Consider the following 19,979-nt stretch of genomic DNA (forward strand, 5'->3'; position numbering starts at 1 on the left):
TGGCACATTGGCGAACTAAGGGATGGTTAATATTTCTAACAACGCCATTGTTTATGGGCGGTGGTGACCACTTAACATCAGATGGCCTATTTGCCCATCTACCTATAACATACAAAAAAAAATCTCAACCAATATAAAGTTTATTTATGTATATATTATATTTTATAGTATTTTGACATGTTACACTTCTTTTCAATGTCGTACACTTGAAAATAATCATTAGTTTGCTACTTGAGAATCAATGTCCAAGGGCCGTCGAGTTCGCCATTTATACAATATAACAACGCTAACACCCAACAGCAATAAAAACATGACTGAAATACCGCACAAGGCTATAACGCCACCGCGGAGCCGATTGCCATCTGAAAAAGAATCTTACAATTATTTATTTAGATTGAGCCCAATACTTAAAGGTAAAGATCAAATACTTAAATATCACTAAGCTAGAGGTAAAATGATTTATAAAATCCAATAACGTACCTATATAAATATAAAACCAGGCCTTATGATAATATTGATGATGGTGTCGATAAAGACTACTCTGATAATTATGAAGTAAGCAGTAGATAGTTACTACAAGCACAAGGTACATAACAAGGCTCATGAGGTTGGTTGGCAGTCCGGCGATATCGGAAATAGTTATAGATCGGGAGATGATGACACAAAATACTAGGTCATTTGTACCATTATAGCGGTTCTTCAGGGGTCTAATTACGTAAAGGCAAAAAAGAAAATGATGGTCATAGCGCTCGCACCGGCGGCCCAATCGCGTGGGCGTTAATCGAACGCGTCGGATAAATAACGAGTGTCGAACGATTTGTCCACAAAAATGCTTGTATTTTCAGATAGTCGAAAAAAAAAGAAGTAGGCGGTAGCGTAATGCCATACTTCTCGGGTGTGACTTACAGCCCGCCATACCGACGCGAATACATTAATTTAAATAAAACAATTCAACCATTTGTACCAGGCTAATTTTTGCATAGCTAATCATCGTCGAATAGCCATTCACGAATATCACCTTGCCATACTTTCCCGACAGTTCCCAATGGCCGCCATACCACTGCAAAGGAATAAGGAGAAGAACCGCCATACTGGTACAAATGACCTAATATTTTGTGTCCTCATCTCCCGGTCTATTAATATTTCTTGCAGCGCTAATATCTACAGGCCGTGTTGGCCACTGAATATCAGGTGGTTCATTGGTTCGCTCGTTATATTTATGGTCCAATATATTATTGCATTTTTTTTATTTTGTTCAACCTAACGGATTAATATATGTTAAAAAGTATAAAGTCAAATATAAACTATCTTTTCGTAGTTAAATATATCCCATATTAACAAATTCTTGATATTTAAATCACAATAAATTTAGACAATTCCGACACGCCTATATCCTGGCTAATTCAACTACTGACTGTTAAAAACACATACCGGATTCTTTAGAGGCAGGGAATTACGTTTTGCAATGCTATGCCCATTGAAAAACAATTAAGTCATAAAACGTAAGGTACAAACGCGATTGACTATTTGTTTCATAAATATAAACTGTTACCAAATCTCGATGTATCGCAATAATAATCACTTACTTAATATTTTCTGCTTTTTTCATTTTATAATAATTTGCACAATATAAGATAATTTTATTACCGTTGCTAATAGTTATTTTTTCGGCTTGTTCATTTAATGTGAGTTTATTTGATAAACGTGGTAAATACTGAAGCCAAAAAGATATCCTCCTTATGAGCTTGTATTGATTGTAATCAGTGAAATCAGCATTACACACTTCGTGTATATACGAGTCTCCCACCATATATCTTGGCCATTCCTTTTGAGTACTTGGTGATCTTGAAATAAGAATAAGTTGATTTTATAAGAAAACAACTTTAGCTCAAAAAGTTGCTGTCCCTTATTGGAGTTCAATCTTCCTACACACAAAATTTCATCAAATTCTCAAAATCAGGTTCAGTAGGTTGGCCATGAAAGAGCAACAGACAGACAGGCAGAGTTGTTTTCGCATTTATTATAGACTAGTGTTCGCCCAGTGGTCGAATTTGATCATTATCATTATTGAAAATTTGAGGAAACAATGCTATTTTTTATGCTATAGGTGGCAAACGGACAGAAGGCTCACCTGATGGAAAGCGACTACCACCGCATTCTTTAAATTGGAGCATCGTAATGGAATACTTATGAAAATCACGAAAAAGTGGCGTTTTGAATGTCAGCGAAGTAGTGATCGACAATTTGACAGTTAAATTAAAGTGGATTAAACTACTTATTAGTTTAAGTGAAATAGTTTTGTAATATAAATAAAGATATGTTAATTGTTAACGTATAAAGAACTGTTTGTAGTGCATAATATAGCAGAGCTATAGCAAATCGCATATGACGTAAATGTTAGATTTGTTTTTGTCTACGTCTTCTTCATTTGGATTAGGCAATAGACAGACATATCATGTACTATATATATAAATGCGATGCATTCGCTTAAAAAATACGAGTGCATGTTGTTAATAATTAAGTACGTTAAAATAACAAAAATATTACTTATGGAATTTAAGAACACATAGATGTGTTTATAGAATAAAAAAAATGTAGGCAGACGGGCAAATGGCAAATTTTAAATGCGAAAGTAAATCTGTATGTGTGTTACTGTTGCGCGGCCGAACCACTCAATTGAATTTGATGAAATTTGGTATGAAGCAAGCTTGAACCTCAAGGAAGGATATAGACATTTTTAAACTTATAGCCTAACGACAAATCTCTAGGCAGGTGACAAATAGTTTACAATATTTTTCAGAGAGTAATTCTAAACTTTATAAAGAATAGCAAATTTAAAATTATGTTCTTTTATTTCAAACAGAAGCGTATAATTCAGAGGATCAATAATGAAAGAGAAGCAATGAATTAATAAAATAATAAACATACCCATATGTAACGAAGTTTTTAATGTATTTTCGAAATTTGTTAAATATTTCTTTTTCATTTTGTGATGACGGTCGACGCGCTATTTGGAGCATTAGAGCATCTCCTAAGACTGCAAACAGTTCAGCGCCGTGTGTTGCGCCTGTAAATTGTAATCAATGAAAATTAAGCAATTGAGATAAGTGATCGTGTTAAGTAAAGTTTTTTTCAAAATTCTAACAATTGAAAACGAAACACTGTATGTTAATGCATCAACAGTTTCATGAGCGTGAAAAACGCAGGGCAGTATTATCGGTGTGAGTTGCAAAAATGCTATACACATTACAATACTGAAATCCATTATTTTCACAGTAGAAGTAAATACTTTAGAGACTATTCCAAGAATCCTTTATCTTATGTGTTGTTTGTAGAATTCATAATATAGTTTATTGATTTTCATAAAAAAACTAATGGAAAAATCTTATAAAGTTACCTACATTCGTTAAAAATACACAAATACTTATGTATTTAAAAAATATATCAAATAAAAAAAAAACTTTTAGATATAAGACCGTTACCTGTAAAATTAAATCGTTGGCCTTTTAAATCCGTCCCGAATGGTTGTGAATAATGATAAACATATAAATGTGAAATTCGACGGGCGAGCCTCGCTGCCAGAAGAGCACATCCAGCTTCCCATTTAGCTGATGTCTCCATTCTCGCAATGGCTTCTATTATTTTTAACGTTTGTTTTTCATTTTCTTTTCGTATATTAGCACCCAAAAATTCCCATTGAATTATTTGTGGTAACTGCAAATATATTTTTTTTTAATTATATATTAGCATTTTTTTTAACGCATTTATTATACTTCGCTATAATTACAAGTATCGACGTTTCCGGTCGGTCCAACGATAGCAAACGCAATAATTTTGGAATAACTGTTGATATACTTTGATTGTACAAATGATCTCCACCAAGATTTATAATTTCTTCGTAATTGTTATCTGTCAAAAGTAAAAGGCGTTTTAAATCGTAATTTAGGTGTATGTAATTTATGCCATGAGTTATTGTTTAATAATAAAGATTATTATGTATATATACCATAATTAATTGTTTCCAGATCAGTAGTTCCTATAATTACATCAACAGGAATAGTCGGTGATTTTGCCGAGGCTAACGCTGCTGAAAGCGTTGTTGGTAAATATTGTTCCGTTTCTGGTAAGAAATTATCAGGAATTGGTTGAATAATATCTGTCCAATTGTTCTGAAACATAATGATTACATTATTATTTCTTTATATTTAATTGTAATTTGAAAAATTTAGGTCTTTTTCGATAATTATCTGTATTTAATCTACGACCTACCTATGTAGGTATAGTAAATGAAATGAATGGGAACTTGTCCATACAACTTGATCAAAAATAGTGAGGAGAAATCTCATTAAAATTATGTATTTTTCATTTGTCAATAATATATCTATACTAATAGCGAATAAAATATGTACTGTGTACTAATATGTATGTGAGAACAATAATCATTTGCCGAATTTGAACTTCATATATGAAGTCATCTACAATCGCATGTACTATTAAGCGTAAAATTAGACTTATATGTATCAATCGAATAAGATGAGTTTGTGTACAACAAGATCTAAATCGATGAGTCCTGCGAAGTATACAATCGACTTTTGACTATTCTTATGGCAAATTCTTATTTAAGTTGTGTTCTATATTATTTCTTTTAAAGTTTTTGATATCTATGATCTTCTTATTTAGAGTATCATAATAATATACTTATTGTAAATAACTAAGTTTAGACACTAGCAATGTTCTCTCCAAATACATTGATGTAACAATAAAATATTTCAAGGATTAATAGAGAAAACTGCCTTTAAGTGGAAGCGGATTAGTCATTTATGTAAGCATTGCCTACTAAACGATTCCTTTTATATACTATTGTTATAGAAGAAATAAGATAATAGTAGCGTACAGTATAGATTTAATTTATTAGGTTTATATAATCATTACTATTATTACCGAATATTGAGACATTATATCCTTTAAAGATTGAATTTTTAAACATTGAAGAATTTCACTTTCTATTCCACTCAAACAGCCTAAAGATTGTGCGACGCCTCTCGATAATTTTACGATATCGAAATTATTATTATCGTTATCTTTTTCAATCGCTTTCCAAATATTTTGTGGTGACATAATGATGGCCCGGTGAAATAAACCTAATAAAAGAAAAGATATATTTTACGTAAGGTGAGTAAAAAAAATGTAGATTAAAATATATATTTGTATAAGAAATTTAAACTAGATTTTAGGCAATTATATAAAAAGTTACCTTTAGACCGAGGTGATACCATATGAAGAAGAACACTGTCTGCTCCAGCGGAGTGGCCTGCTAGCGTGATGGAATTTGGATCTCCTCCAAATGCCGCTATATTTTCTCGAACCCATATTAAAGCCATATATTGATCTAGTAAGGCAAGATTTCCGCGTGCTCCAATCGATTTTAGTGTGAAAAATGCTAGAATATGGAGCCTGTAAGCTACAGTTACGACCACGAAGCCTTCCGCTGCTAACTCTTGACATGGTAAATTAACGCCATTTTTGAGCCAAGAATCACTATACAGAATAATAATAACTGGTTGCAAACTTACATCCACTCTCTACCTAAAAAAAAGTTTTATTTCGTAATAACATAATATATTTTTTACAATAACACATTATAACATAGTTTAGATCTAACCCGCGGAGTCCATATATTAAGATATAAACAGTCTTCACTGATATCACTTTCATTCCCTAAATGAGGACATCGCGGTGGTAAACGATGAGCAAATAAAGTCCTTCTCCAACCTAAATGTCGTTCAGGAGGCTGTGACAGAATATTTTATGTTACATTTTACACTTGTGTATCAGTTTTTAATGAAGACAAAATAATTTCTTGTAATCTCTTACCGAAAATCTTAATCTCCCAATTGGTGGAGCTGCATATGGTATCCCAAAGAACACTTCAATAGGTTTTAGTGAATTTTCAGTAAAAACTTTGATCTAAATATAAATTTTAATAATTATTAACCATCAATATTTGAAAATTATATTAAAATCGTGAAAATAATAATTCTCACCCCAACAACACGACCTTGGGATAAATTTACAACTGGATCTTGACCAACGACAGAACACGAAAGTAAAGAAAGACACAAAATATATATTAAATCCATAACGTTTGACTTATGATGGATAATACTTAATTTTAAGTAATTTTACGATGATATGAGCACATGCCATAGCGACACGTTGACGTTCAAAGCATGCAAAAGGTGAAACTGATGACTATCCATTGTGTATGGTTGGACATTACAATAAAAATAGATCAGACAATGATTATGCGTTAGTCCGTGACGGAAGCAATATAAAGCGAACAACAATGTTTTAAAACAACACAAATCCCAGTGGGCAACGCAATTAGATAACCATCATCGCTGTTGTGAACGGAAGTATGCAGGTAGACATATGTTTCACAAGCAAATTTTACCCCAAGTGTATTTGTTTAAAATCTGTTTTATATTAAATTATATCATACTTTTCGAATATGACCGACCAATTAAAGTGTGATATTGTATCATTAATACTTTTTAGTCTCAGATATGTTTTAGTGTTCTATATAAACATTAATTATTGTACGGGCATCTGACGTACCTATGATCAAATTTATAATTAATATACCTTGTCAAAGACTTAATAAGATCCCCTAAGATAATACTACGTTTATTACATCATTAGACATTCCTAATTGAAACGATACGTCATTCAAATGAAATTCAATGTACTTATATTTAAAGGTTTTATTTTATAAACATTTTGGACATAAATCACACTTAAAAATTTTAAACTAAAAACTTTTTAAACTTTACATTTTTGCATTGCTGATTGCCACATCTAATTTCTTTAATAAAAATTTGTAATAGTACTGTATAGGTTGATTATTTGCAAAACCAATAGTTGCTAGCATTAGACCGTATCCAAGAAGAATAGAAAACAGCTTATGTCTTGCGAACCACTGACGTAGACCCGCTGTAAGAATACAATACTTATGCATATTAATAAAGCTTTTAATTTCATTATCAGATGCTTACTTTATCTTATTCATTAACAGGTCTTAGTAGAGTGGTGTCCTTTTATATTAATCTCTATTTTAGTCATATCTTCAGTTAGTGTTTTCTCGCAAATATTATTATAATTTATTTATTATTTATATTTATTTATAGTCACATAATATATTCTAACCTAAACTAAAATTTTCTTTGTAATTTCACTTACGTTCATCCTTCTAAGCTTTTCCATTAATAGTTACAACTTTTAACATCTATTACAAACATTTCATATTCCTTCACAACACAATCACAAAGCCATTTTTTTACTATACGCTCAAAACAATAGAACTTGTGTCCTTAACCAGTCTCTATCACCTTTCCATTTTGCTTCTTGCCAGTTTTATTCACATATCCATTTTATTTTTATATAGAAAATGAATTTGATTATAATTATTTCTTACCATCCCTATTTGAGCTGCTTGAAGAAAATCTCATCGAAGTAGGTTGCTTGGCGTACACCAATAAGTAGCGAACTTTTATTAAATCACAATTGGTAACAACATAGTGTACCAGTCGAGATCCAAGATTTTGGTCGACGATCATTTTATTTTTTTCTTCTTCATATCTACCACTATCACCTATCAAAATAGTAAAAAGAGTTTAATTTAAATTATATTATAAAAATATCAACGCTATTCGGCAACATTGCAAGCTTCACATTTATCGAATCTTATTGATCTTTAACTAAGCTGTCAGGCTTTATCATACATCTAGATCTTAAATAGCCTCACTAATAATCATGATTTGACTTAGAATAAAAGAATAGGAAGACAGAACACGACATACAAAAATAGAGGACTAATGGACAATGTTAAACTTCAGTGGAAAGAAAAAGAAATTAGAATTTTTTAATAATTTTTATATCAATGCGCCACTAACAGCGTACTCAGGTCGAGTTAGGAGAAATAGATTGCCCCACACCCGGTGCTTAAAAGATAGGGCGAAATTTGTCTGGGTCGTTAATGCAAGGGAGGCACCTTTGCCGACTGAGCAGAGCTCTGCTGACATGTGAGCCGAGCACAGTACGAGAGGGATGAGACATGGTACGTAACCCGTTTGACTCAATACTGATCACTTCAATGTGGGTAATGAGATTATTGTTGAAAAAAGATCCGAGAGATGGACATATTCAAAAGTAGAATAAGTAACTTGATCGTTTTTGATTACTTTTATGTCCATCTGATATCTAATTCGGTCAAGGCGGCAAATATCTAGGGAGAACAGCCAGCAAACGCAGGTTCACTCTCTATTCCCACACTTTCATAATTCGATGGGACAGCAAATCCGACCGATCATCATCATCCGAAAAAGTTGATATATACTTTCCAAGGCAGATTACACACTTCCAACATTCAACTTCCAGACTCCGGACTGCTACTGTGAATTTTTCCACCGTAAATAATACCTATAAATTTGGAACTCTGGAGCTTTGGATCTTGCCTTATATCCAGCCACCAGACTAATGAGGCAGTGACACACGACCGCATCCCCTGTTTTTGAACTTCCGATAACTGTAGTTTACGTCAGTAATATGTCTTAACTCTACTGTTAGTTCGACAATATCTATGCTCGATGAGGCTAGACCACCAGCTTTTACGTTCAAAGATGTAGTCGTCGAGTATACCCACACAACCAAACGTAGCCAGTTGATTCTTGTTACCGTGACCGGGATTTACAACCTACCGGATATTGACATATTTTTATGCACACCTGTCATATAAGATATTACCCATAGTCGCAGCGCTGGGGAGGCGTGTTTCCGAGGGCAGTAACGGTTTAGGTGTATTGCGAAGGGGAAACCGATGCATATCTCGATAATCAGCCACGGAAAGACATGGAGAATTCTATTCTAACCCAGGATTCCACTGTATATATACAATGATAACAACCTTCACCTTCATTTGAAACAGGCTTCTGGTAATTTATTCCTTCAGGAGCGTCGATAACTTCGCACATTGCAACACATGATAGATGACCACCGAGACAACTAGCCCCCCAGCCAAAACCTACGTGGCTATACGGCAAACTTATACTCAACTCTGGAGTTAAATACACGCCACTTCCCATTAATGTTGTCTAAAAGAAATAAATAAGGATTCGTCAAAAGATGAAACACGATATAATAAAAGACTTCTAAGACTTTTTGTTCTGTCTGCAATATTTTGAAAACGTTCAATATATTGAACGTTTAATAGTAATAGACATACCTTGTTTAAGTGTTGTTGTAGTCCAAAGTTCAATATCGTAAAAAAGTTTTCCAAACGATTTCCGTAGTAAGCATAAAATACTTTGTGATCTTTTGATAACTCTCTCCATTTTAACTCGGAATTCGAATTATTTGAACTAACACATTGAAAAATATATTGAGGTTTTGGCGCCGGCAACAAGGAGTTCGTATTCATTAATATTGCTTCATGCTGTTAGAATAAAAATTGTATAAGCTTTACATGATAGGTAGTACATATCATAAACCAGCATTTATGTTTTTTTTTTGTGTACAATTATATTAAAAATGCAAGCCAAACAACGGTGAAGCATGTGATATCAACTTGAAGAAAATTAAGGAAGGAAACAAAGAAACAAATTTCAAGACATCTACTATTGATTCGACATAAGTGACTGTTTAAATAATACTTAATTGAACTAGGCATGTAAAATTGACGTACCGCTTCCGGTGGTACAGTTTTTAAGCATGGTTCTTTTAATCTTACAAGTACATAAAACAGCAAATCAAGAATGTCACTTATATTGGCCAAGTTATCAAGATTGTCTAACTGTTGTAAAACTAAATCCAAAGCTGGCACATCTGTTATAACGCTAAGCTGAAAAGTTTTTTTTTTTCTTAAAAGTACTTTAAATTATATTTTTATTAGGCATCTTACATCTGTGGTAATAATAAAACTTCAATTTATTTATCTATAACATAAGATATTTCACAATAAATACCAATTCATCCATGTCTTTAATTCCATTTTTAATAAAAACAGGCGGGAACGGTCTTAGGCAACTTTCATATCTGAAGCTAAAGGCTGCAGCTACAAATAAACTCCATTTTACATCCGCTGCCTTAAAGTCCTTTTCGAGTACTAGTCTTTAAAAAGTATTTTTTTTAATGTTAATCTCTTTTTCGGAAACAAACATATTTAAAATGGTGCTACCTTAGATGAACTGCCTTTTTCTCTAAAGTATCTAACTTTGCTTGATTTTCTGATAAGGTATCTGAATTTGTTGCTATGTTGCAATTTGTACCTGTATCTGATAGCCCATCAAATTCTCTATCCATATTTTATTTTTAATATTAGTTATAAAATTTAAGTGATTTTATCATAATTTTGAAATCATAGAATGTAGTCCTGATTGTGTAATTTAATTATTCAACGGTGTAAATTGTCAAAAATTTAAAAACCCAAAAGAACAAAATAACCAGTAAGAAATATTACCTGTCATAAAAAGAACGTATAGGCCGTTTTAAAATAAACTTTACAATTTTAAAATCATTTATATGTCTGCATATGACATGAAGATACAAATAATTCATTAGCCTCGAGCAAATTGTGCCTTAAATTTATCCGATTCAAAATTATAAATCCACTATTCATGTTCCTTTTCCGATTTTCATACTAACCTAATTTGATAGCTTTTGAGTTATACTAAAAATGAATGAAAAAAGGCTGGTAACAATGACCCGAAACACTATAATCGAAGTATTTGTTATAAATATGCATAAATTCATGTAATACAATATTATTACATGAATTTATGCATATCGCTGTAGATATTTCTATTTATTACTTTTAAAATTCTTGCATTTTTAGGTTTGGCAAGTAAACAATTTGTATCCCTACGACTGGCAATTTTTTAGATTCTGTGGTTGGCAAGGTACTGTCATGTCATCTATTAATGAAAAATGGCGTTTGTGTTGTGTTGAAAAATTACTATAAACATACATTGTGTGTTAATAGTACTAATATTGCCCTTACTTGGTAATTAGTGTTAAATTTCATTTTATAATAGGGTAAAAAATCGTGGACTGATGAGTTTATTGACAGATGTCTGCCGTGGCTCCCACTATCCCCGGTTGGTGATGTTGTACTTGTTGCAGATTATTTGTTCTCAAAATTAAAAGTTTTATTATATAAATTAATAACAATACCATGATTGTTGTATTTAATTATTTTTTTCATATAAAAGGTTTGTCAGTGTGATTTATACGTGTGCAATAACCGACCTATTTTCTATTGACGTTGCTCTTGCGTTGCTCCGCGTGACGCGTTGTTAGCAAAATTGGTTAAAAAATAATTTAAAATAATGGTTCTCATCGATATACGAAAAACGTAAGATTTTTTTAAATCTATTATAGCAATATTTTTATTCAAGTATACAGGCCTAGAATTCAGTACTCTTTTTAAAAACTCTTTCAATAAGTAAAACAACAATAATTTACGAATAGAAAAAAATATTTACCTTATTATATTTTTGGGCATGTCAGATGTGTGTATTGTATAAATTTATCGAAAACATAAAAAAAGATTACTTCTACATAAAGACTAAGAAGCTTTTATAATTAATTAAATTATCTATTAATGTTTATATTTTTAAATTTAGATTAAAAAAATACTAAGTTACCATCTACCTATGTGCAATATAAGAATTTGCTTTCAGGAATATCATTAAAAAAAATTTTAGTCCATCTTTTATAGCCAAAATTAAATTGTACACTTAAATACACACTAATTAAAATGAAATAAAAACTGATTATCAAAGTTTACCACTGTTTACAAATCAATGAACTAGCAGCTTGTTTTTTTTTACTATGCAAATAGGTTAAATGTTTTTTTTTTCTCTGGTTTTTATGCTGAAATACCATTTTTGTAGGGGCTGACCCAACCAAGGACATACAAAAGCGTCGGGCTGGTAGTATTGGGTAAGGAGTAAGCACTGCTGAGTTAAATTACTTATTACTTTTATAGTTGTACATTGATCTTTTTGTATTAGATCCGATGAAGACGACGCAAGTGGTGGGAAATACACAAGGATGGAGGAGGATAATATTCAAGATAAAGAGAGATTTGCTAGGTAATGAAATGAAATTTAAATGACTAATAGTTGTGGCAAGTCACAAATAATATTCTATAAAATATAAGTTATCAGAATACAGATGTTTTAAATTTTTGTTTCTGTAAGCATTTTCTTAACGAGCTCTGGATAAGCGAGGAATTTTTCCATTTCTTATATCCATTCATTATAATATTAAAAAAATACGGATTTTTTTTTCTCCACCCTATTTATATAAAACGATTATTATTGTATGTTAAATTTAGTTTCACCATTTGAAGGTTTCATTGGTACCAAGTGATAGTTAATTTATTTTTAAAAGTTTTCAGAATAGTTCTCGATTACATTGTGACTGCTGGTCGCTAGTCATACTTTAAACACATAAATAAGCAAACATTTAAAATACTAAGCTACTATGATTCAGACATTTCTTATACAAAGAAAACAAACTTCACAAGTAAAAAAATGCCATAACATCATTTAGAAATATGGAGAACTCTGACAACAATGTTCTTTTCTTTTTCATTTGGTGTTTATGTTTGTGGGATTACAATGAAATAGTATCACTATGATTTTCTATCTTTTTATTTTAGTTCTTTATTGTAAAAAAACTTTATATGTCTATTTCAGTTATTTATTTCGTTTTAAATTTTGTCTGATGGGTGGATTTAAAGCATATAATAAAAATCCATTTAAGAATATTTTTAGGTAAATTTTGTTAATTTCGAAGCAATGTCTATAAAATAAGTATCCAACATGTCTTTAAGATATTTCTAAACAATAATAAGAAACTCTCCAAAATCCAAATCTAAGTAATGTATGTTATTTGTAATGCTTTAAAATCGTAGTATGAGATGTAAACGAACTTAATATGCGATTGTAAATAAAGTTAACATTTTCTCACATTAGTCCCACTAACAATAGTCTACCGATTTCCAATTATCGTTTGGTACCTATCATTCTCTTAGCAATGACATCAATTCTCTGAGATGCTTATTGTGATTGAAAACGTGACCTATCACGTAACACCTCCACCGTAATGTTTATTTATTAAAAAAATTAAGATCCTCGACAAGATATGTTAATATTACGACCATTACTAAACAATATAATAGTACCTAACAGTGGTTTTATCACCTTATCTTCAGAAATTCTATATAATATAGTATAAAATCGCACAAAATCTGGTAACCCATGGTCTACCATAAGTTTTGTTTTTGACGAGTAACTTACATTTTTAATTATGAAATTTAATGAGATAATTTACTTAATTCAATTGTTAGCGTTCCATTTAAGTAATATTAAGGATATTGTAAGAAGTATTTCTTTGTTAATTACTTATTAATATGTTAAATTCAATTAATTTATAAATATAGCCGTGAGAATCATTGTGAAATTGAACGTCGTAGAAGAAACAAGATGACAGCATATATCACGGAACTATCTGACATGGTTCCAACATGTTCCGCTCTCGCGCGGAAACCAGACAAACTTACCATACTGCGAATGGCCGTAGCGCATATGAAAGCGTTGAGAGGTAAGCGATACTAACACACTTTCGAGAAACAATTTATCTGACTTATAGTATCTATCTATCTATATATATAGGAAAAATCTGAGTATACAATACCAGATCAGACCAGTTTATAGCTTCGATTTCGACTACTAGGCGAACAAACTACAATAATATTATCTCCTATACAAATATACTATCTATATTTTTATCGTTCAAATTGCAGGTACTGGAAACACATCGACTGATGGTACATATAAACCTTCTTTTTTAACTGATCAAGAATTAAAGCACTTAATTCTAGAAGCTGCCGATGGATTTTTATTTGTTGTCAGTTGTGATACCGGTCGTATTATTTACGTTAGCGATAGTATAGCACCAGTACTTAACTATTCTCAGGTAGGATGTTTGTGATAGTTTTCTTAACAAAGTTTGATTTTTTGTTTTAGTACAATTATTTTAACAGAAATTAATGTGATTTTAGGGAGAGTGGTACTCTTCGTGTTTTTATGATCAAGTTCACCCGGATGACGTGGAAAAAGTTCGGGAACAGTTAAGCACACAAGAGCCACAAAATACGGGTCGTATTTTGGATCTTAAAACGGGAACTGTCAAAAAAGAAGGCCATCAATGTAAGAAAATATTTGAGTAATATCATCGTTTGCTTACACTTATCCAATTTTTCTTCGGTCAGCGCAGTGTCTTGACAACTTGATTCTGCGAAGCTTTTATGGCGGCTAACTACTTGACAACAACAATCATTGGGAACGCTTTTACCCGGAGATCCATCTCGTGATCTCGCTGCCCTGAATTGTAGAAGCACTAAGTGCTTACGGTATTGTTCAGAGCCCTTAGAAATAACTTCTTTGGACGATGCGGTAGCTCTATTCTATTTACTTAGTTACTGACTAACTTAGTTTTTTTATAGAATATGCTATATGTAAGAACTGAATTTAGAAACTAGCGAAACTATAGTAAATAAAACTGACATCATTTGTTCTAGGTCATTTGTATATTACACTGTGTTTTATTGAGTAGACGCATAACTCAAACCTCTTGTAGGTTCATTCGCGGCAAGCAATACGAAAAATATCTAAAACCCTTTCAATGTTAAAATTCACTACTCGCAGCCATCCTTCTTAAGTTGAGTCTGAGGCGAATATCTGCTCCGCAGCGTCCATGCGCCAGGTGATGGGGTCGCGGCGCGGGTTCATCTGCCGCATGCGCGTGGGCGGCACGGCGGAGAGCGCGCACCTGGGCCGCCTGCGCGCGCGCAACTCGCTGGGCCCGTCGCACGACGGACACAACTACGCCGTCGTGCACTGCACCGGTTATATTAAGAATTGGCCTCCTACAGGTTCGTATGCTAATTCGTTAGAACGAGTAGAAATACGAAAAAGGTATTTATGAACGATCATAGTTGACATCGATGTTGAGTGGGGAAAAATTTAGAAATTTTTTCTCGTTCTGAAATACATAATTTTATGTGTTTTGGGAAATCAGATCTGTTTCCAGGTATGCAGATGGACCGCCCGGTCGAAGATGAGCTTCACGCTTCCCACTGTTGCCTCGTCGCTATCGGCAGGTTGCAGGTAATGTTTCAATCTTCGTTAGAATTAATTACATTTTTGCTATTAACATGTCTCTCATTATATATAATTTTACCGAATCTGCTGTACACAAGCTCAAACTATTAAAACATTATACCGTCCAAATTGTTCAATATTTGAATGGTTTACATTACATTTACGATATGCGCGAACTAGCTCTCCGAGGTGTTCGTTTGTTTTCGTACGAAGTATTACACGTAGAAGTAACAGTCACGGCGAGATGTAAAAAAAAAAACTTATTGTAAAGAAAATGGCGTGGTCAGGTGACGTCGACGCCGAACAGCACGGAGGGCAGCCTGTGCAGCGGCGGCGTAGAGTTCGTGTCGCGGCACTCGGTGGACGGCCGCTTCACGTTCGCGGACCAGCGCGCCGCGCAGGTGCTGGGCTATGCGCCCGCCGACCTGCTGGGCAAGCTCTGCTACGAGTTCTACCACCCGGAGGACCAGCAGCACATGCGGGATAACTTTGACCAAGGTACGACGCTTTATCTCACTCTAAAATCAATGTTCATAAATAAACGGTTAAATAAAAAAACTACAAACATTGGATTAACAATTGTTATCTATACATTTATTTTTCAGTTCTAAAGTTGAAGGGGCAAATAATTTCACTAATGTATCGGTTCCGCACTAAAAGTAGAGAATGGATTTGGTTAAGAACATCAGCATTTGCGTTCTTGAATCCTTACAATGATGATGTGGAATATATTGTGTGCACGAATACCCTAGCAAAGTAAGTTTTATTTTCGTTTTCTTTTTAATATATTATTGTCAATCAACATGCTAATATACCCAAAAAATCTTAACTGTTTTTACAGTCGGTCATTAGGAAGCACCACTGGGGAGCCCGTAGCGGAAGAGAATTATGATTATCATCTACGTCAACGTGATGTGTACCAAGCACCTCCTCCCACCATACATCAACAACATCACCCACCTCCAGGTTTGTTGATGTGGAATTGAAGTAACTTTTTGGAAAAAAAGAAATTAAAATTAAATTAATATAGTCTTAAAATATCTTAATGACCACATATTTACAGCATAACCAAAAATATACTTAAATATATTTTGCCTATATAGATAATATGAACATAGTATAGTTACGTGTATTTGAAACAATCAGTATCAGATTTTTCAAGTTTTGTGTAAATAAGAAGAAAACAAAAAAGCTTTTCTATATTTGAAAGTAGTCACATATAAAAGTATATTACGAAAATCTATTTATATTAATATTTATTTATGATCTATCAATTTCTAATGCTTACGTATCAATAGGAGCAGTGGGCGCGCGGTCGCCGGACGAGGGAGGCGCGGGCGCCGGGGCGGGCGGCACTCCTTACGCCGCGCATGCGCCGCACGCGCCACACTACGCGCCAGACTATTCGCCGCACCGCCCCGCTAACACGCCCCCGCACACAACTTGGACCACCCTCCGCCCAGTTAGTTTTATATTCCACTCTTTACCATTAGAGCATTTCGGTTTCAGGGTTCACTTAGACAGAGCAGGCGCTCTTTTTTTACCAAAAATACCTTTATCCGTAATGCATAAGAAAAAAAGGAAGTAATCTTTTTATTTTTCTTTCTCATGCTTGTGAATTTTGTTGATTATCTTTGATGAAATTCGGGTTTTACAGAGTGCCGGGGCAGGCACGGCTGGCGGTGCAGGGGGCGCGACTGGCGAGACGTACGCTTACAGTGGCGAGGCGGGTGCGGGAACAGGTGCGGGCAGTCCGACGCGCTCGCCACCCGCACCCGCCTACCTGCCGCCCGCGCATTACCACCATAATCACCACCCGCCACACCCTACGCATCCTACACACGGTAACTTATAAATCTGTAGCTTTAAATTATTATTGCTCTTTTATGAATGTGGAATTAGATCAACTCTACTAATTAAAGTTATGGCAATATTACATAGCCTATTAACTAATTATTTCCATGTCGCGACAGGCATGTGGTCATGGCAGGGCGGTGCAGGAGCGGCATCGGGCGCGGTCGCAGAAGGCGGTCACGCGCCGCATGAGCTCTCCGACATGTTGCAAATTCTGGACCAGGGTGGTGCTGCTACTTTCGAGGATCTTAACATTAATATGTTCAATTCCAACTTTGAATAGTGATCACCACATAGTGACCCCTGTAACCCCATATTAGATTTTATTGAGTTGATTTGGAGCATGATCGATCCAACTAAGCGGAGATAATATTATGTTTGCCACTTTGTACGGTTATGTGTAAGAATGGTGTTTACATCCTCGTAGAAGTGTCGTTTCGATAGACGTCACGGGCTGGCTCGGACTACAACAGTTAATCGTTGGTATTGCTTTATTGCAACGAACCAATTAACCGAGGTATCTAATAGTAATAAAAGCTACGAGCTATTTATGAATAATATAGAAAATTAATACTTTGTATACAGATATTTCAGAAGTAATTTTTGTCTTAAAATCATAATTGCATATTTATATTATTATTATTTTATAAGATATTACAAGTTGCAGGCTAGAGCCCAAAAAATCCTCTATGAAATTTTGGCAAAAAAAAATGACATTTGCAATTATTCAATCTATAATTTCACTTAACAATAAACATCAGAACAGGACTCAGCATTGCAAGATAAAATTCGTGTAATTTAAAAGACTTGTTAATGAAACTGCAACTTGAATACTTAATAAAAAACAAGGTAATATAAATAAAGTAAGCACTTAAAAACTATTTTAAATGAATATTAATACAGTGTTGAGTTATTGTAGAAGCCCTTTTGGCAAAACACATAATTCATTTGAAACTATCTGAAAATTAATTATAAATATGAAATTTTAAGTTAAATTTAATGAATAGAATAGAGTAAAAGTTTTTAAATAGAAAACAAAGCTAAAATTAATAATTGGAGACTACTAAGAATTATTTTCAAGAACCTATAACCAGTGAGATGAAAAATGATATCAACAAGATACAAATGATTTAAAGCAATAAGAAAATTATCTATATTAAAATGCAGTGGAACATTAACTTTAGTATACAAAATCTTAATAAATCATTGACCAAATGATTTAAAAAATAGACATGATTATTGTTTTACGAACTTGCTAATACTAATTTTATACATTTTATTTTCAATAACACAAACTACGTAAAAATTACCTTCTCATTCTAGTTAATATATTTTGTATATTCTTTACTAATTATTGCTTTATCATTTGATCAAATTCGGCCCTTTTGTTTTATTGACATATTCAAATAAAAAATCATAAAGTTTGTGGAAAATGGAAACTGAATTAAAATTTTGTTAACTTTGATTTCTATAAATGCATCGTAACAATATCTACTATGCAGCTGTAGTAGTTGTAAGATATTTACCCCTTATCAATGCTACTACTGGCGACCAACTTAACGTATCAAATAATATGATAATGTTTCTTTAATATTTTTAATTATGTTAGCGATATGAGATGTGCTATTAAGATTATGTTTAGGTGATTAAACATTTTATTTTTACATTTTTATTTACTATAATATATTTAGGAGAATAGATAATAAAATTTGAAACACTTCTTAAAATGTGTATTACTATTTTATATAAAGCATACAGTGCTGACAGAACTTTGCACGGGTATACTATAAATCTAAATACTTTTAAAACATTGTTGAAAATGAGCTGAATTAATGTTTTGTTTGGCATTGTTATATTTATAATAAATTCACGTACTGGCTAAATTTAATTAACCTTATTTACGAGTTTTTATATATCACTTACATTTATAGTTCTTTGGACATTGTATGGAAGCTTATGAACCTTTAACTTTTTATTGATCTGTTTATTGGCCATTTTAGGATATAAATTCGTATCATTATGTTATTTTGAGAGGCTGAACTTTATTACAAACAATTCATATACTTATATTTTAATAAAATCATAAATTAACACACTCTACAACTCAGCTCAATTTAAATTTGAAATAAAATAAATAAAAAAAAGATCTAAGAATGGTATAAACATGAAAAAAAATCGGTTAGTTAATGTATCAATAAACGATATCACGCATGCTTGGTGACAAATTGATATTTTTTGAATCTCGATTGCTATAATTCGAATTACTCAACATTCCGTCAATTTCACGAAATCGAAAATTATCTTTATTAGCTAGACTAATCATGAAGTTGTTATTATTTTTATGTCTTAGAAAGTGATCTTAAACAATTACCGTTGTTTTACATATTGTATTATTTTTTTTTATTTTATACAGAAATTATTGTGTAAGGGACGCATTTAAGATATTACTTTTTAATTGAAATTATTTTAATTAAATCAATTTTAGGTATACCAAAATTTTGTAAAAGATTTTTTCATTAAATATAAGCAACATGCACGTTTTTTTTATTTGATCAGTTTAGTAAAACTCTGATTTAACATGCCAATAAAAAATAATTTTACATATTTTACCCATGGTTAATAAGAGCTGGCCATTATTGCATCTCTTTCTTGGGCTACTATAAGATTTGCTCTCATGCTCTGGCTGACTGGCAAATGTCACTCGATGGTGGTAGTCGCTACCGCTTAAAGATATTGATACTGAGAAATAGTAACCATATATCGCCAATGTGCTACCAAATTTAGGAACTAAGTCGTTATGTCCCTCGTGCCTGTAGTTACTTTGGCGCTACCTTTAAAACCGGAATACAACAAAAAATATGTTTTTGTTTGTCGGTAAAATTTATGATGTATAGATCT

At 32.7% G+C, this 19,979-nt stretch overlaps 3 protein-coding genes across 9 annotated transcripts; 1 reads left to right on the plus strand and 2 right to left on the minus strand.

The window, feature by feature from the left end:
- Positions 1-203: 203 nt before the first annotated feature.
- Positions 204-6,532, minus strand: LOC113398982 (carboxylesterase 1C-like). 3 transcript variants are annotated; one of them, XM_026637960.2, is made up of 11 exons: positions 6,045-6,532; positions 5,875-5,967; positions 5,663-5,791; positions 5,255-5,582; positions 4,942-5,141; positions 4,007-4,169; positions 3,788-3,909; positions 3,483-3,714; positions 2,929-3,067; positions 1,648-1,844; positions 204-362 (listed from the first exon to the last, which is right to left on the minus strand). In XM_026637960.2, the coding sequence occupies exons 1-11, from the start codon at positions 6,138-6,140 to the stop codon at positions 220-222; spliced, it is 1,842 nt and encodes a 613-aa protein (XP_026493745.2). In that variant the 5' UTR covers positions 6,141-6,532; the 3' UTR covers positions 204-219. The 3 variants fall into 3 exon arrangements, with proteins under 3 accessions (XP_026493745.2, XP_064072333.1, XP_064072329.1); XM_064216263.1 differs by lacking the exon at positions 5,663-5,791 and having other exon boundaries at positions 5,255-5,586; positions 6,045-6,529; XM_064216259.1 differs by lacking the exon at positions 6,045-6,532 and having other exon boundaries at positions 5,255-5,586; positions 5,875-5,972.
- Positions 6,533-6,749: 217 nt separating this feature from the next.
- Positions 6,750-10,453, minus strand: LOC113398983 (protein mono-ADP-ribosyltransferase PARP16). The gene is made up of 7 exons (XM_026637962.2): positions 10,232-10,453; positions 10,020-10,164; positions 9,740-9,895; positions 9,281-9,490; positions 8,969-9,149; positions 7,475-7,651; positions 6,750-6,993 (listed from the first exon to the last, which is right to left on the minus strand). Exons 1-7 carry the CDS (start codon positions 10,354-10,356, stop codon positions 6,830-6,832), a joined length of 1,158 nt encoding a protein of 385 aa, XP_026493747.2. The 5' UTR covers positions 10,357-10,453; the 3' UTR covers positions 6,750-6,829.
- Positions 10,454-10,943: 490 nt separating this feature from the next.
- Positions 10,944-19,617, plus strand: Tgo (tango). 5 transcript variants are annotated; one of them, XM_026637958.2, is made up of 15 exons: positions 10,944-11,150; positions 11,949-11,997; positions 12,069-12,149; positions 13,505-13,665; positions 13,868-14,040; positions 14,126-14,273; positions 14,816-14,998; positions 15,145-15,233; positions 15,515-15,725; positions 15,833-15,983; positions 16,069-16,193; positions 16,526-16,689; positions 16,885-16,937; positions 17,004-17,071; positions 17,201-19,617. In XM_026637958.2, exons 1-15 carry the CDS (start codon positions 11,123-11,125, stop codon positions 17,362-17,364), a joined length of 1,848 nt encoding a protein of 615 aa, XP_026493743.2. In that variant the 5' UTR covers positions 10,944-11,122; the 3' UTR covers positions 17,365-19,617. The 5 variants fall into 5 exon arrangements, with proteins under 5 accessions (XP_026493743.2, XP_026493740.2, XP_026493742.2 ...); XM_026637955.2 differs by having other exon boundaries at positions 16,885-17,071; XM_026637957.2 differs by having other exon boundaries at positions 15,157-15,233; positions 16,885-17,071.
- The last annotated feature ends 362 nt before the right edge of the window (positions 19,618-19,979 follow it).

Source organism: Vanessa tameamea, chromosome 2, assembly GCF_037043105.1.
Source record: "Vanessa tameamea isolate UH-Manoa-2023 chromosome 2, ilVanTame1 primary haplotype, whole genome shotgun sequence".
NCBI lineage: Eukaryota > Metazoa > Arthropoda > Insecta > Lepidoptera > Nymphalidae > Vanessa > Vanessa tameamea.